Here is a 17561-nt window from a genome sequence, read left to right on the forward strand (position 1 = left end):
ACACTAATAACTCAACCCTCCATAAACCGTTCAACAGACTGTAAGTGCTATATAAATGCTACTACAACTAATGTAAAAAATACAGGAGACTCCTCTTAATCCCAGAAAAGAAGCAGAGCTTCGCTTGACCGAGGAAACGTCTGGGTGCGGGCTGTTGTGGTGTTTCGAGATTTGTGCCCGCCCACAATTTCACAAACAGCCACCTCTCTTTGGAGCAGCCAATGAGCAGGTGCAGCGAGTAACACTGCTCACCTACTCCCCTCATCGCCCCGCCTCCCCCAGCAGCGCTCTACGGGCTGGGGCGTGGCTACAGCGCGCGCTCCCAGGGGCTGGAATTTGTGTTTTCAGTGCGTGGAGGACCACGTGGGTCGCAGGCGCGCGCTGGTTGCCTTCTGCCTGCACGTGCGCGCGGGACTCGGTGAGCGGCGGCGCGCACGGGCTGAGCGACGGGCAGAGCGTGCGGTCCGAGTGCGAGAGGCGGCGGTGTTAGACGGTCCCAACGAGCGTGTGAAGCAGGGTCCGGACGGGGCGGCACCGGGGTAGGCGAGGCATGCTGCGCGGCAGAGCCGCTTCTCCGGTAAGTGGAGGCGCCGGAGTTGTTGGATAAACACTGATTTGTCTAGAAGCGGGCGGGTGAGGCTAGTGCAGTGTCCACACGGCTTCCCCTACCGAGACCTGTTGCACGATAACGTTTCTTGAATGAATGCTCTGTGGCCTCGCTGCGGGGTGTACCTGGTGCGGGCTGTCTATGCTGGCGTAATCCGAGTTTTCCTGAGCGTTAAATTGGTACCGGGCGTTGAGGGCAGCGCAGCCTTCAACAGATTTGGTTGTGCGCCTCCAGAGGTGGGGTACAACAGCATTGCATCTGTCTGCGAGCACAGGACGGAGGAGCCACCGTTGACTGTGGATGGCAGCGGCTCGATTGTCCCTATCGGCTGGTGGTGTTCTTCCTTCAGCTGGATTCTGGTGTCCAGTGTGTGTATGTGGTGAGGCTCACCCTTTAAGTGGTGAGTTTCCTACAAGGTTGTGGCGGTGTTTCTCGAGTGATGGTGCTGTTAATGCAGAGCCCTCGCAGACTGAGGGCTGTCCCTTGCGGTGTGTGCTGGAGTGTGTTAAGGGAAGGGGTGCTGCAGTAAATGTAGGGGGTTGCTGGAGTCTCCATTGCAACGGGTGGTGATTTCTCATGGGTGCCGGGGACATCCCGAAGTGTTGTAGACTGTTTATGGCTTGTCTCGTGCGTTTTTTTTCTCACTCTGGTCGGTGGAGGGTCGGTTCATGACTTGTACCTGGTGTTTTTTGTTTTTAAAAAGTCCATGGTAATTGTGAAACGATTGAGCCGCATGGCGAAGGCTCATGGATTATTGAATTGCTTTTGTGGATGGAAGGGCACTGGTGTCGTCGTGAATTGCTGATTAATTACAGAATGGGTCTGCGCCTCTTCTCTCTGGTGGTGCTGTATGTGTCCGATTACAGCCCCTTTGCTGTCCAGAGCCACCCCCAGTCTGTCAACCGGTCGGGCCCCTTCGCAGTTATCTCCAAAACTATGACTGCATAATACTAGAGTGTCTTCGGTATGCTGGTGTCCGTAGTAAACTGAAAAGTGCCAATGTCATGAACAGGTGTGTCAGATAGTGCCTCTTAATATTTAATTTGCAGTTTTATATAGCGGGAACTGGACCGAAAGGTACTGGGGAGCTTTACACGAGTACCAGTTACCACGATCAGATTCACTTTTTTTTTTTTTTTTTTTTTTAGAAACGGGGATTTTAAGTGATTTGCCCATAATTACAGGATGTTGAGCCGACCCTCGTCGGCTCAACATCTGGTAGCCACTGGTGGCCGCACTCGCCCCTTTATCATGACGCCTTATGGACCCAGGCCCGCTGTCAGATGGGTATGGTTTGAACCCTGGGTACTGAGTGGCAAACGTAATTGCATTCCCCATAAAATCCATCTACCTCTCTTCTCGGGTGCCCGCCTCTAATCGATCACTCCCCCCCGACATTCAACTACAGTACCCTATGGGCCCCCTGCTATCGTCCCTTGATCATTTGCGTCATTTGATTGCTGTCTGTCCTTCCCCTCTTATCTGATCTCCCCCCATGCTCTTCTCCCGGGGCCATGCTGCGGATTGTATGTTAATGCCCCGCAGGACGGCTCGAGCCGCCTCTTCTCACACCCTGGCAGCTGAAAGGGCCTGAGGAATGCCAGATATTCAGAGCCAGTGGCTCCACCCCTACGCCCCCAGACTCCCCCGACTGATCCCAGCCTCCTCCCTTTCTCCCAGCCCCCAGGGGGGCAGGCTGTGCTGCTGACCTCGCGCGGCGCCTGAAATGGGTGCTATGTGCAGTGGCTGCAATACTTCACCGCAGGGAGTTGGGAAATGAGGAAATAGCTGCGTTTAGTTTGTTAAAAAAATAAATAAAAAAAAAACAGCCGGCCCTATTGTGATCCCGGGTCAACCACGCTCGCAATTTTGGTCCAGTTCCTTCTATGCATCCATCTTTTTAAAAAAAAAATTAATGCTTTTCTATTTGTTATTGTGACGTGGTGCACAGAACTCTTCACTATCAGGAGCGATTGGCTGGTGTCTTACCCATGACTACATTTTCTAAAGTGTTTTCGGAAAAGAGCTGTTAAAAACCTCCAGGAAGCGCAGTGGTGAAACCTAGCAGGTGTTTGCATCTCTGAATAAAGCTTAACACCGAGTACTTCTAGAAAGGCACTGTATACCCGTCGGCGGCACTGATGTGGAAGCTACAGTCTGGCATCTGAGGTGTGTGATTGTTGGTGATGTGGGTTTCATTCGTGTTTATCGGAGATGATGATTCTATTTGATTGAGTAAAACTCTTACATTCAACATATTGGGCGGCTGGAACTTGGGGCTGTGGCTTTGGGTTCTGAGCTGTGTGCGGAACAGAATAAGCAGAACGCGCAAGCTCCAAAAAAGGGAATCACTGCAAAGGAGCTAAAATACCAAAGCAAAATAAACATAAGGTTGTTCGCAGACCTGAATGAAACTTAGCCACAGGTAATTACAATTTCCAATGAACCGTATTTTACAATGTACTACTCCAGACAGAGGCTGGCCGTGCACAAATATACTAGTCAAAACAGCCCTGCATGAACTGCCAGACCAAGTTCCCTCCATATATGTACCAGCAACCCCAGACCGGTGAGGCATTTTGGGCCTCCTCGGTGGGGTTTAGCTTGAACCCCGTGGCACACCGAGCGCGTGCCCCGCTTCTGGTTAAACCAATCGCACTTATGGTGTTTCATATAGAACATCGAAAAAGCATTCCTCTCAGCTACTAGTAATTTACTCGTTCACATTACATTACATCGTTGTTTGTTCGCTATGCCACTCCAGACAGAGATCAGCCATCTGCAAATCAGATTTGGTCGTGCTGTAAAGGGAATAGCGAAGCTTTAAGTGCCAGGTCTCGTGTCGTCTAGACGGGGACACAAGTAGTTCCAGAAACCTGGTTATATGTTCAAGTGTTTCTATTTACTCTCCTGTGCATGTAATGTGGTTGTGAAGGTGGTGTAGCTCTAGCTTGACCTGTTGTAAGCCCCACTCTCTAGGTTCTGAGAGTCCCTCAGCCTGACCACCAGTTCTGTGCTTTAGTGGCACTGTGTGTATGTACAGCATGGGGCAATCTGTTGAGTAACTTGCTGTACTATCTCGCCAATTTGTGCTCCTTTCAGCTGCACATGACCGCTAAACCCAGTACGAAACGTTTCTTTTATTTACAGAGGAGTAATAATGTGTTGTAACTTTCTTACGACTAATATGTTTGCCCTGAAACTAAACACACGTCCCCTCGAAAGGTTACTGTCTTGCCCAGTGCTATGTCGCTTTATATATCAAAATTACACCCCAAAACAAACCATGCCTAATGTTAACATGTGCCTTTGCTTTAATAATGAAGCCGTTGTATTCTTCTCATTATAAAGGCATATGTTGGACGTGCCAACATGTGGTGTGTAGGATATCTTAAAGGACATGCAGCCCTGAAAGGTCTTTGGTGCTTTATCGAATTAGCTGTACAGCGTCTCAAGATATATTGTTGGAATGGCTTCACATATCTGCTAAATGCAGAGGTCAGTCCTCTTGTTACTAGGACTTGTATGGTCATTCAGATAGTTTTACGCATGTTACAATTAGGCTTGCTTGCCTGGATGAACATGCCTCCCTAAGTACTGGGCTCCCCTGGGGATAATCAAATCTTATACCTAAGAAAAACAGTTGTAAGGAGGCTTAGACTTGTGTTTACCTGAAAGAAACGTTTCATTTTGTGAAAGGAGCAGGCAGTCTAAACTGACTTGGGAATTTCCAGCACAAAGATGGTATGACAGAGTGTGTGAAATTATGCATTAGACTGATAAATGTCGAACTTGGAGGAGGCTACCCAACTAGTTTTCTTTTCTTTGTGTTAGAAAGATCATTATAATCTTTGCCAATTTATAGTATCGAATATCTGAATGTGTTTGGTGTCTAAGATGTAAGTTTACAACTAACGGGATAAGCAGCCTTGTAAACAGAATAACTTTATGGAACCACCTAAAGTGTGCCCTAAATTGCCTGTGATTGACCTCTTAACCATTAACATGCTGTATTAGCTGTTTTTCTCCTGGGGGTGTGGGGGGCAGGGGATCTGTCCAGGTTCCCAGAATCGAGAGTGCTGGTTTCTGAAGAGAAAACTGTTTAGATGGGCTTTTGAAAAAATGTATGCAGAAACAAATAAAAAGAAGGTATGCCAGATTTTGATGCCGCGGTCTAGAATACCCCAAAATACGCATCAATTATGACCAAGAGTATACGATTGGTCGGTATTCAGCTAATTCCGGACACCTGGAACCATATGCTCAGCTTACCCAATTGGTAATTGTAGCGCACTATGCCCATATTTCAAAACTGTAGTTTGCATCATTTTCAGGGCTACTTTATTTATGAATGTCATCAGTTTGAACGGTTTGTTTTCCTTCAACTGGACTATTAGCCGACTTTTCACTAAACCTCTGTTATGATAAAGATGGGAGTGGGCTTGCCAGGGCTGCATGTCTGGCATACCATTGACAGTTATCTTGTTTTTCCCATTGGATTTTTTTCTGTAACTTCAAAATCGTATTATATTATAGAGATTCACAAAGCTGGCGTTGTTATTCACGCAAGTGCCCTATTAACAGTGTCCTAACTTTTGCACACAAAAAAAACTTTTCTTCTTCCTCTCTTCTGTTGATGTTACTCACCCAAACAGTGTAAATGTTATTGTATACATTTTTATGTGGTGCATTTTTCCAATTATTTGAATGCCTTAGCAGCGACATTCGTCATTGTACCACCGTGTCCTGGTTTGTACAATTCTATTCCATCCATCGTGTTGCCGCGCATGGCTGTGTATGTAGATATTACTTGGGGCTATCGTTCTCTACAGTTACTTGAATTTCGGTAACGCTTTTCAGGCAGCCTTTAGTCAGTTACTTATATCTTTAACAATGTCTATTGATTGATATTAACTGCTTTATCAGAGTGGCGACTGCTGGTTGTGTGTCTTTGTATGGGCAATATTGTGTTTATTAATTCAGGCTACTTGTACTAAGCACATAACACAAATAGCTTAGTGCTCGCAGTCTAAACGACCTGGGGACACGATGCAAATAGTGCAGAATTTACAGTCAGTTTACAGTCTCTGATCACATGAAACCTCAGTGCAATGTTTACAGTCTCGGACAACCCTAAGCACAGCCGGTAAATGGTGCAATGTTTAATCTGTCTCCGAGCCCTAAAAACATGATTCGAAACGTGCAATGTTTACAATCTGGGGTAATCGCATAATACAACCAGTGCGATGCTTACTGTCCCTGACCGACAGCGATAAGCTCATGATACAAATAGTGCAGTGGTTCAGTCTGGGTTTCAGCCAGACCTAAACTCATGATACAAATAGTGCAGTGGTACAGTCTGGGTTTCAGCCAGACCTAAACACATGATACAAATAGTGTAGTGGTACAGTCTGGGTTTCAGCCAGCCCTAAGCACATGATACAGATAGTGCTGTGGTACAGTCTGGGTTTCAGCCAGCCCTAAGCACATGATACAAATAGTGCTGTGGTACAGTCTGGGTTTGTCAGCCCTAAGCACATGATACAGATAGTGCTGTGGTACAGTCTGGGTTTCAGCCAGCCCTAAGCACATGATACAAATAGTGCTGTGGTACAGTCTGGGTTTGTCAGCCCTAAGCACATGATATGGACAGTGCTATGTTTACAGTCTGGGTGTCCGTCAGCGCTAAGCACATAATACGAACAGTGCTGTTTACAGTCTAGGAGTCTGACACTCCTAAACACATGATAGAAACAGTGCTGTGTTTACAGCCCGGATGTAAGTCAGCCATTAGTAAATGACGCAAACATTGCTGTGTTTACTGTCTGGGTGTCACAGTCCTGACTGAGCACATGATACGAACAGTGCAGTGTTTACAGCCTGGGTGTCTGACAGTCCTAACCAAATGATACGAACATTGGGGTGTTTACAGCCTGGGTGTCTGACGGTCCTAACCACATGATACGAACAGTGCGGTGTTTACAGCCTGGGTGTCTGACGGTCCTAACCACATGATACGAACCGTGCGGTGTTCACACTGTGTTTGGCATCCCTAAGCACAAGTCAAACATTAGTGTAGAGTCACTGCTTCTCTTTTTAAGGAGCCTTGTTGTTGGAATGCTGCTGTGGAGGAATGCTCTCTCGCAGTAGCGCTACCACCTCTCCTGTGTCGACAGTTTGATGTTTCGTGTGCACTGAAATTCGCCTCAATTTTCGTCCATACTAAGGAACGTGTCACCGTGCTTAATAAAGTGAGCGCTCGCGCTTCTTGCATTCTGATAACCACATCCTCCTGTTACTCGGTGTTGATTCGGAAACATCATACACAGAGCATTTCCGCTCCAAAGCCCACGCGTATTCTGCAGTTGCAATACTTAGCCAGCGTTTCCATTTAAAAGAGTCAGTGTATTTTGATGAATATTGGAGTCTGTAGATGGCAGCTGCAGCCGTGCTATTACACAGACTGGCAAGTCAATAACGTCTTCTGGGAAGACATTTTACCTTTTTCCTTGATCTGCAGTGCAAGAGCAGGATGAATGGAAAAGGGAACAGAAAGTTGAGATTCAATTATGCTTTTTAAAGTGTCTTGATTAGAAAGATTGGATGCATCTGACTTTGACAGCGCGCAGTTTTTTTTTTTGTTACACTATACAGGGCTAATACAAATGGCATTGGACCTACCCCAAAATCGGCTGAGAGTTCACCCCCATACTAATAGGGATCTGTTTTCCCAGACAAGGGGGCAGTTCAGGAACACTGCAGGGGGGTAGTCGGTAATGTACCGGTATTTCATATTGGCCACAGGGCAGCAGCTGATAAACAGGACAGAGAGGAGCCCGCTGCTTTGAAAACAGACTCACTGAATCGCGTATTTATTTTTGAAAGATCTAATATATATGATGAAAATAAGTGAGATTTTAGCAAACCGTCATAAGGTAGAGTACGTTTTTTTTCTGTCCTGTGGTGCTCTTCACCCTTAATGGGACGGACAAAGTGTTTGTCAGTAACGTCTGCTGGTTGGTGGCGCTAGCTGGGTAGTTTACACACGCAGGCTGGTTTTTGCTTGGTTATTTACTGATCCACTGACAGAAGCTGAAAGTCCTAGTCATTGGGTGTAACCTATGGACTGAGGTCACTCGGACTTACGGCGTAGCCTTAAGTTGAATGACCTGGACTAGTTAATATACTGCTCGCTAGCTGGTAAATGGTAATCATTCCGTTATTAAACTAAGATTTACAGCGTTATGCCGCTCTTCGTGTGAACTTCCGCAATTATCAAAACGAGAATTTCATTTAACAGGTTCCGGAGGATTCGATATTTTCCTGATTAACTCTGTCAAATGTTCTAGAGTTAACATGCCACTAATTGGTGGTTTCTGCCAGCTTCCCGTTGAGCATGGACTTTAGAGTGCCTTTTGGCATCCCAAGGCTTGACTTGTTGACGGGCGCCCTTCCAGGCATTGCAAACCTCTGTTTGGGCGCTTGATTTCCGCCCACCGCTGCGTGTCATCTATTTGCTTTACCCATTCCAAGGCTGTTGTCTTTCTGCTCCTGCTTAGATGGGTTATGATTTCTCCGCAGTTGTGAGCACCCACCAAAGGCCATTTTAACCACAATTAGCCCTTTAAGCCAATGGTGAGGCTCGGCCTTTCACTCCACTGGGCCTCTAACCCAGCTGTTAACGGGGTCTGGACATTAGTTTTATGGTCTGGACTTAAGCAGCATCTTTTATTTTTAATACAACCGTGTATACTATACATATTTTAAAGAGTTTTACCCAACTCTCTTCATCCATTGTTATACTCCACTTTCATTCGCATGTTGCTTCTGCCGACAACACCGTGGTGCACATGGTCAACTCGCTTCAGGCATTTGCTTACTTGACTAGTGGCATTCTGTTCTTGCACAATATGCACGTCGCCACAGCAAATACTTTCCTTCCTTTCCAGGGTCTACTTGCATGCTTTTACATAAATTGTGTATGTATATATGATGAATGTGTGTTTGTCTGGATTTTTGTGCCAGGTTTTTAGTTAACCATGGGTTGGATACCTGCCACTTCTGCACATTAGGTGCTCCCAGATAAACTACTGATTATTCTTCATAACTTTGCAACGAGATTCGTTAAACGTTCCGGAGAATGGGATTCTCTACCCCCCAACCCTTGCTAGAAACTTTGTAGATTGTTGGTGGCAGGGCTTGCCTTCTGGAACAACATTTAGCTAACATGTTGTTTCTTGTGGCCCTGCAAAGAACAAGAGCTGCACGATTTTGAGGAGTTGGAGCTGGGACATGCAGAGAGTATTGGGTTTAGAGGGGAGCTGAATGCTGTTCGCAACATTCAGTAACAACGGTCTGCTTGCCGGGTGGTGTAGGATAAGGCAACAGTTTTCAGTTTAACGATGTGCTTGTTTTTGTTTTAGAACTCCGTCGTCTGCTCTGCCAATGGACCTAGGTGGCTTTGAATGGTAACCCCAAGGCCCTCCGGAGCACGGTAGCAGCTGGGATGTTGCGGCAGAACGGTGGAGGTAACAAGCGTGTTTTGGGGTTAGCCCGGTTTTCTACCTCAAATTTCTTCACCATCTCAAATTCCACAAGCTGGGGAATGGGTCGCAGCACGAAGAGCAACTCCTTGAGCAGCATCAGCTCCAGCTCTGACTGTTACGACAGCCCCGTAGTTGATCCGGAGTACATCATGCTGCTGGTCAACGACGCCAGGAAGTTATCGGATGTGCTTCTCTACCTGAAGGAGGCCTTCCTCTCTGAAGGTGAGCCTGCTACGGACGTGCATGTCATCCTTAATATTATGCCATCAGTGTCCCCATGTACGCACCAAGGGTTGGTTGTGGTCCGATTTCAAAACGTTTATGTTCTTATGTTGTCTCACATACCAGGAGTGGGCGTTACATGTCTGTAAAATAACCATGAGAATCATTGCTTTTTATTTTGTTCTAACTGTGAAGGACGTTAATAGTTTTGTTTGGCTGAGTCATTCCTCAGTCTTATTGATTATGCTGAATGTGCAGTGATCTGCTCCGTCCCGAGAATCATTTCTCTGCACTCATTCTTTGTAGAAATGTCTAAGAACATTGTTCATTGTGTGGGTACCCTTTTTAAAAAAAAAAAAAAAAAAAAAAAGAGGTCATCCTACATTGCTGTATTTATGGTGCAGGTTGAAAAATCAGCTGGTGAGTGACCTACGTGGACTAATGCATACGCTAGAGTTACCGTTTTGCAACATGAGATCCACAGGTTCAGTTCCTTGTGGGTGCACATCGGCTCTTTGTCGTCTACTGACAAGAAAATGCAGCATTGTTTTATGTGGGGACTTTAACACCGTTAATAATGATGGGTTTAGACTTGTGCGTTAAAGTGCTGTGTAGGCACCCTGTTGCTATTGCTTCACGAAACCATAATTTTCTGTCTGAGCTCTTGACTGATTGAAGTCAGGCAGTGGTCATTCCGACTATTTCCTCTTTCGTAACTCCCTTATCAGTGCTAAGCACCCCCTACTTTGTGCTCACTGCCTTGTGAAAAGCCACTCCCAGTGAGTAATAATTAGGCTGCCCTGCTGGGCAACTTTTTGTTGCAAATCTATTATGCTTAGTGAGTTGGTTATGGTAGGAGAAATTTGTTCTTACCTCTTTGAACTCTGTATTCAATGGTGCAGTGCTCAGTGATTTTTATCTGGCAATCACCTTCATGCAGTCATCACCTCGGTACCAAGCTCTTAGTCTTTTCTTGGCACTGAAGAAATGGTATACTGTCCAGTTTTGCTCATGACTTATGTTGTCTCACACTCATCCTTATCCAACTACTCACCAAAGGGAAACTGTCTAAATGAGGACAAAGGTACCACCATGATCACCATGTACACTAACTAAACTCTTCTCGCATAGGTCACATTGAAATGTAACATGTATCTTATTGTGCTTCTGCTCATCATAAGGGATATTAAGCTCTATGTACAAACAATTAGAAGACAATACAGATTCAATATTATGCCCGGGGTCTGGATCTGGCTTTTAACGCCTTTGACTGGACCTCCAATCCCTTCAACATGATGCTGCGGCTACCTCATCTGCTGACTGGTGTATCAGTGTAGGAAGGTGGCTTTATTCTAGCATGGTTACCCACATTTTTGGCCTCTTTGTTAGTGTGTTTTTACTGTCTCACTGGTATCTTGCTAGTCAGGACCCCAGTGCTCATAGTTTGTGGCCTATACGTCAGTGTGTTTTACTGAGTTGTCAGTATGCGTGACTGTGTCACTGGAGTTCTCTTAACCAGAACTCAAGTGCTTAGGCTCTCTCTGTTTTCCAAATTTGTCACTATAGTCCAGTGACTCCATATTCCAATCCAATCCAGTTCCTAGTATATGGTACCTAGGTACCCACGGCATTGGGGTTCTAGGAGATCCTTATGTGCTGCAGCATTACTTTAGTCACCCATAAGGAGCTCATACAAACACTCCTTCAGGAATGCCACCGCAGCCTGAGTGAAATAGTGTACACACTATTTCACAGTCATTTTCACTGCACCAGGTAACTTATAAGTCACCTATATGTCTAACCTTCAGTGTCTGAAGGATAGGTGCAAAGTTACTGTGTGTGAGGGCACCCTTGCACTAGCAGAGGTGCCCCCACGATGTCCAGGACCAATTTCCTGGACTTCATGAGTGCGTGGACAACATTATGAGGTGCACTACATATATGTCAACACATAGATGTAGCTTCACAATGGTAACTCCGAATATGGCCTTGTGAGGTGTCTAAAATTGAGAAATTGTACCCCCAATCTAATTCTGGTATTGGGGGGCCAATTCCACACACCATGTGGGCTCCACCATGAACCCCCATTACTGCCAAACCAGCTCTCTGAGGTTTCCACTGCAGCTCCAGCTGCTGCCACCTCACAGACAGGTATCTGCCCTCTTGGGGATTGAGCAGCTCAATCCCAGAAAGGCAGAACAATGCATTTCCTTTAGGAGAGGGGTGTTATACCCTCGCCCACTGGAAATAGGTGTTCCAGGCATGGGAGGGGTATCCTCCCAGAGCATCCGGAAATGCATTGAAGGGTACAAACAGTGCCCTCCTTGCATAATCCAGTGTACACCGGTTCAGGGACCCCCAGTCCCTGCTGTGGTGCGAACTTGGACAAAGGAAAGGGGAGCGACCACTCTCCTGTCTATCACCACCCCAAGGGTGGTGCACAGAGCTCCTCCAGAGTGTCTCTGGTGTTGGCCATCTTGGATTCCAATGTGTGGGGGCCCTCTGGGAGCATCTGAGTGGTCAGTGCCAGCAGGTGACATCAGAGACCCCTCCTGATAGGTGCGTACCTGGTTAGGTAGCCAGTCCACCTCTCAGGGCTATTTAGGGTCGCTCCTTTGGGTGTTTCCTCAGATTCTCGCAAGACTCCACCAGGACTCCTCTTCATCCTCTGCTTCAGCTTCTGACCATCACATCAATCGCAGACTCCAGGAACGCTGTAACTGCCGCTAAGTATCCAGGAAGGCTACTGTGACCCTGCAACTTCAGCTCCAGCCAGCAACTGCAACAGTTCCCAGGTTGTGCACCCTCTGAGGACTGCCTGTCTTCATTCTGCATCAGAAGGCCCGAAGGAATCTCCTGTGGAGTGAGAGTCACTTCCCTACTTCAGCAGGCACCTCTCTGCAACGACGACCGGTACTCTTGGACTCCTGTCCTGTTGACGAGCGTGATCCCTGGAACACAGGTGGTGGACCAAAGTCATCCTGACTGTCCAAATTTGGTGGAGGTTAGGGCTTGCCTCCCTGTGCCAGACAGTACCCCTGTGCACCGCATGTTCTGCAGCTCCTTGGGCTTCTGTGCACTTCTTCCAGAAATCCTTTGTGCACAGTGTAGCCCAGGTCCCCAGCACTCTATCCTGCGACGCTCAGCTCCCTGAGTTTTTGTCCGGCAGTGTGGGATCCCTTTGTGTAGTGCTGCGACGACCGCATTCTTAAACTCAATTTGTCCCCGTGTTCTGGGACTCCTGTGGGTGCTGCGTGGTCTTCTGATGGCTCTCTAAAGTGCTGAGAGCCCCCTCTGAGTTGAGGCACCCAGGTCCCTCTTGGGCCCAGGTAGTGCCTTTTCTTGCCAACCGCAACATTTGCGTGAGCCAAGGCTTGTTGGCGGAATCCAACGATGAAAACCAGCCTGCATCCAACGACTCGACGTGGAACATCTCTTGCACCAAGCAGGAACCAGCAGCTGTCTTCTTTGGTACATTTCTGCCTTTTTCTTCTAACTGAAGAATCCACTTTTGCACCTTCATCCAGGTAAGTAGGGGCTCCTGTTCTTCCTGGGCTCTTCATCGACTTTTGGACTTGGTCTCCTTTCTCCAAAGGTCTTCTGGTCTAGGCATCCATTGTTGGTGTCTTGCTTTGTTTTTGCATAATCCTTTACTACAACTCCTAGTGTGTTCTGAGGAAACTTGCTGTACTTTATTCCTGTTTTCTTGGGCTCTGGCGTGGGGTAATTTACTTACCTTTGGTGTTTTCCTACACTCCCAGCGCACCTCTAAATACTACACTTGCCTAAGGGGGAAACCTACATTCGCATTCCACTATTTTAATATATGGTTTGTGTGCCCCTAGGCCCATTGCAACCTATTGTGTTTTTCACTGTTTGCACTATTCTAAGACTGTTTGCTTACCTGATTTTGGTTACTTGTGTATATATTGTGTATAGTACTTACCTCCAGAAAGGGTATTGCTTTTAAGATATTTTTGTCCTTGTGTCACTAAAAGAAAGTACCTTTATTTTTTGTAACGCTGAGTATTGTCTTTCTTGTGTATCAGTACTGTGTGACTATAGTGGTATTGCAAGAGCTTTGCATGTCTCCTAGTTCAGCCTTGGCTGCTCTGCTACAGCTACCTCTAGACAGCCTAAGCTGCTAGACACTGCCTACATTTCACTAAGGTGGATCACTGGACCTGGTAAGGTGTAAGTACCTCTGGTACCCACTACAAACCAGGCCAGCTTCTCACAATCAGGCACTCCTTTCAGAACAGCGTTACAAGAAGGAGGTTAGAAGGGGATCTGGGAAGGTGACCAGGTTTAGGATTTCGGGGTGTGGAGGTACAAGTGAATTGGGCCGATAAGAATATTTAGCTGGAAGCGGTGAGAGCAAGAAGGCAGGTTTTTATATGCACAGCAAGAGTTGAGAGTAGTAAGCAAGAGGGGGCTGTGTATGCCTGGAATTCTTTCTGCTCCAGCACCACTCATCACAAGTGCAGAGAAAATAAAAGGCTATTTAAGGAGCATACAGAAAGTAAATTTGGATGCAGTTTTGTCCTAGCCATTCCTGCCTACGGATAAACGTTTAACACAGACAATGTGATCTCTGCCCTTCGCTTCGTTTTTGTTGTCAGCCATGATTCTGCATACTCGTAATCTAGGAGAATCTTAACCTAAGTAAGATTCTTACTGGTGCGTTGGAAACCCTCTGAGTTACTGTCATATTATTTCCAGTACTGTTGAATTTTATGTAAGCTCACATTTAATTTTCTTTTATATAAGCTCATATTTCAATCCACAGATGAAAATGTTTTGTTGACAATTTGAAATTGATTTCATATACAATCGGCGGCTTTCCATGCTTGCTTTGCACTGCTACAAGTTTGTGTTTCTTTTGGGCAAGGGACCAAATTTTATTAAACAACTACCAATGACTACACTCGATTCCCAGCTATGTAGCATACTAAAGCCAGTCAAACCAATTTCCTCATGCTAACTCTGAAGCATATCAGTTAGCACTGTACAGAAAAACTGCATGTCTCTGACAGCCCCATGGTTGTACAGGTCTGATCGTCCGTCACCCTGCGTGGAACCCAGCAAGGCAGTCCCCAAGAGGTTCAGTGCAGGACGACCCAGTGGGGACCAAAACACAGGCTACTTATTGATGAGCTGTGGTACCGATCCTAGTCCTCTCTGCTGCTGTGTTCCCTTGTCCTTGGACCTGAGGAGCCGGGGCCCACAGAATAGGCATGTCATGCTGGATTTTCCGAACTATTAAAAGAAATGTAATCCTGGACTGCCGTTATGTTTTCTCCCACTGTTGTATTGCTCCAAAACTGGCGTCAGGGAAAACTGTCCAGTCTGACACATTCTACCACAGGGCTCCTCCCTTGCCTTCACTGAAACCATTGCACAGGTTTGAACAGTGGAAGAGAGGGAAACCCTCAAACAAAAGCACATTTGTTAATCATTTTTTTTTAGACTGGGGTGGCCGTTTAACAGGCGGCCCTTGCTGGGCCCTGTGAAAAATAGCTGGGGAAATTGGGGCGAGGACGGGGGGGAGCAGTACACAAGGGTTAGAGCATGACAGCACTTGCACTCTCGTATAGTACTGAAATTAAAAGTTTCCTGAATGTCAGCAGTAGAAGAATACAAGTCATCCATTCGGAACGATGGTAAAGAAGCTTTGTTCCATGACAGGGACAAAGCTCAAGAAGAGGAAGAAAATCCATTGAATAAGACACAAGCAAATCTGATAGACAAAACGTCAACAAATGGTAAGTAATGGGCTCGCCCTAAGCCCTCTGCAAGTGTGTCAGCATTGTCCACAATAGGTCTCTGACCACTGCCAACTGAGATGTATGCAGTCGAGACCTACACGCAGTCAGCCTAGAAACCTTAGATGTCCTCTAGAAGAAAGTTATTGTATGCTATATGTATGGTGATTAAATACGATGTTGTATTGTCATGTATTTTACATACTTATCTTCAGCAATTTATCTGTATTATTCTGATACTGAGTGGCCCTGTTGCTGCAATGAATCACTCCACCTGTTTTGTGTAGCTCTGCTTGGGCTACCTTCATAGTGGCTGCGGTTACACCCGCACGAGGTGCCACCTGTGAAGTTCACCTTCTCAATGCTCGCACCCAACAGTGAATCATACCTGGAGCTCTGCCAGAAACCCTTGGCCCCGGGCGAGGAAGTGACTGTCTACAAAAGAATGGTACCACGTGGCCCCTTCGCAGCTGTGCACTTGCTACCGATGACTGTTAACCTCGAAATTCTATTTTACCATGGCTGTGGCGCCCTTTCATACTTGATATTGGTATCTGGGTCGTCTCAGTAGGATGAAAGGTTGGGCCTGTCCCGCATGAGTGTAAACCTGCGATCGGCTGTTTTTGCACAGACTTTCAAAACTAGTCCATATGTCCCAGCATACAATCTACTATACGTGCAAAAGATCGTCAAGAACATTTGGTTTGTGGTGCGAGATATGTAAATTGTGTATTGCGTGACCGCATCAATGGATATACAACGTTACTGTACCTGTCCCCTCTGTGGCTTCCTATGGAAATAAAGTAAAATCTCCTCGCTGGAAGTTTGTCGCCACAAGACGGTATTTATTGTGCATAATAATACAAGATAAAAAAATGCAAGTGGCCAGTACCTTTCAAGCAAACATTACCTTATAGCAAAGTTCTATTTAACTGCGATAGACCCTATTCAGAATATCATTTATGTCTGTGTTCAGCTTACAAAAGCATGGCTTGATTTGCCAGTGCAGGTTCCTCATCAAATTCGAGCCTGCACTCTGAATCCATTTATCCATGTGTAATACTATTCTGAGAATGTGTACTATAATATATAGATAACTCATACTCCAGGGGCAGAGTATGAGCGTTCTGCGGAGGGATACTCTGGAAATATTATGAACTCCCACCAGCACAACGCTTGTGGGTACTCTTAAAGCGTTTACTCATCACACCCTGCAAACTGACAGATATATGCTCCAGTTAGGGGCAAGGGTAAATACATTTACAAGGTAGGAATCGGAAGGGACCACCCTTGAGACTGGTGGGGGTGGAGGGGAAGGTGTTTATGTATGGAGGTGCAGATGGTGCACATTTCCCTGTAGAAGAGCAGCCACATGACTCCAGTAATTTCCCTATTCACAATTTTTTTACTGTGTGAAATTAATATTGTATTTGTGTACTATAATTGCATTTATTTATATAATGCTTATTACTCCTGATGAGGCATTGAAGCGCTTTACTGCGAGTAGCACGCTACTCCAGTACCCAAGGTTAGTGTTTAGTCAGGTGGTATTTTTGGTTATTTGTATAATAATGCTTTCCTAGACAATGATATGTCTAAATAGGCCTCAGAGTGCTTTCTATGTGGTTATGTAAGTAGCTTCTCTGTTTCTTGCGCTTGGATAGTGGTATATTGTACATAGTGGGAAGTATTTTAAGCTTTTATGTGAGGTTCGGTGCTTGCTCCAATTATCTTGTGGCGAACTTGGGGCTGTGCCGATTCAGAGAAATGTAGGAGAGGGATATATATATATATATATATATATATATATTTTTTTTTTTATTTTTTTCATTTGAAGTACATGAAAAACCCTGTGCATGGTCGCTATGTGGGATTTGCAGTAGTTTCGTAGGAGAACTCTTGGAAACCTTTTGCAAACTTCAGTTTCATAAATCAAGGACCTATATTTTGTCCTCTTTTCTTTAATTTAAAGTGCAACCTCCTTGGGCATAGGCCCGTTCCATTACACAAGGCAGGTTTTTCTCCACCGGCCTGAATGGTAACCAAGGCTTAGTGTTTGATATATTTTCTAAAGTCCTAGGGGATATCAACGGACTTAATTTGTGCGAGATTTGCTGCCGTTGGTATTTTCAAGGTCAAAGATTTTTTACTGAGTTCCTACATCCATTCTTCAAAATTCTGTTCCAAGCTTCATCTGTAAAACATTCGTCTTGTGAGAAATTAACTGAAAAGAACATTCCTATGTCATTTTTTTAAACTACAATAGAGTTATTTGAATGTTCTGATATACTTGCTCTGATTCTAATCACTAGTGACTGTTGTATGTCTCCTCCTCCTCTGTCCTCCCTAATTACTTTCAGGAAAGCTACCAGAGCAGCACTTATAAGAATGATTTTCTCCTGTCTGTGACTAATATCACAA

At 45.7% G+C, this 17561-nt stretch overlaps 1 protein-coding gene across 4 annotated transcripts in view; it reads left to right on the forward strand.

Moving 5' to 3' along the window:
• Positions 1-313: 313 nt before the first annotated feature.
• ARHGAP29 (Rho GTPase activating protein 29) overlaps positions 314-17561 on the forward strand; it is a 279984-nt gene continuing 262736 nt past the window's right edge. For 2 of the 4 annotated variants that reach the window (XM_069231417.1, XM_069231418.1), the window contains exons 1-2: positions 438-577; positions 9031-9375. In XM_069231417.1, coding sequence (XP_069087518.1) covers positions 9114-9375 — 262 coding nt within the window. In that variant the 5' untranslated portion in view covers positions 438-577; positions 9031-9113. Of the gene's footprint in view, positions 578-9030; positions 9376-17561 lie in introns of all 4 variants that reach the window. The other 2 variants (XM_069231416.1, XM_069231415.1) reach the window with 2 other exon arrangements.

Source organism: Pleurodeles waltl, chromosome 4_2 (genome assembly GCF_031143425.1).
Source record: "Pleurodeles waltl isolate 20211129_DDA chromosome 4_2, aPleWal1.hap1.20221129, whole genome shotgun sequence".
Classification (NCBI taxonomy): Eukaryota; Metazoa; Chordata; class Amphibia; order Caudata; family Salamandridae; genus Pleurodeles; species Pleurodeles waltl.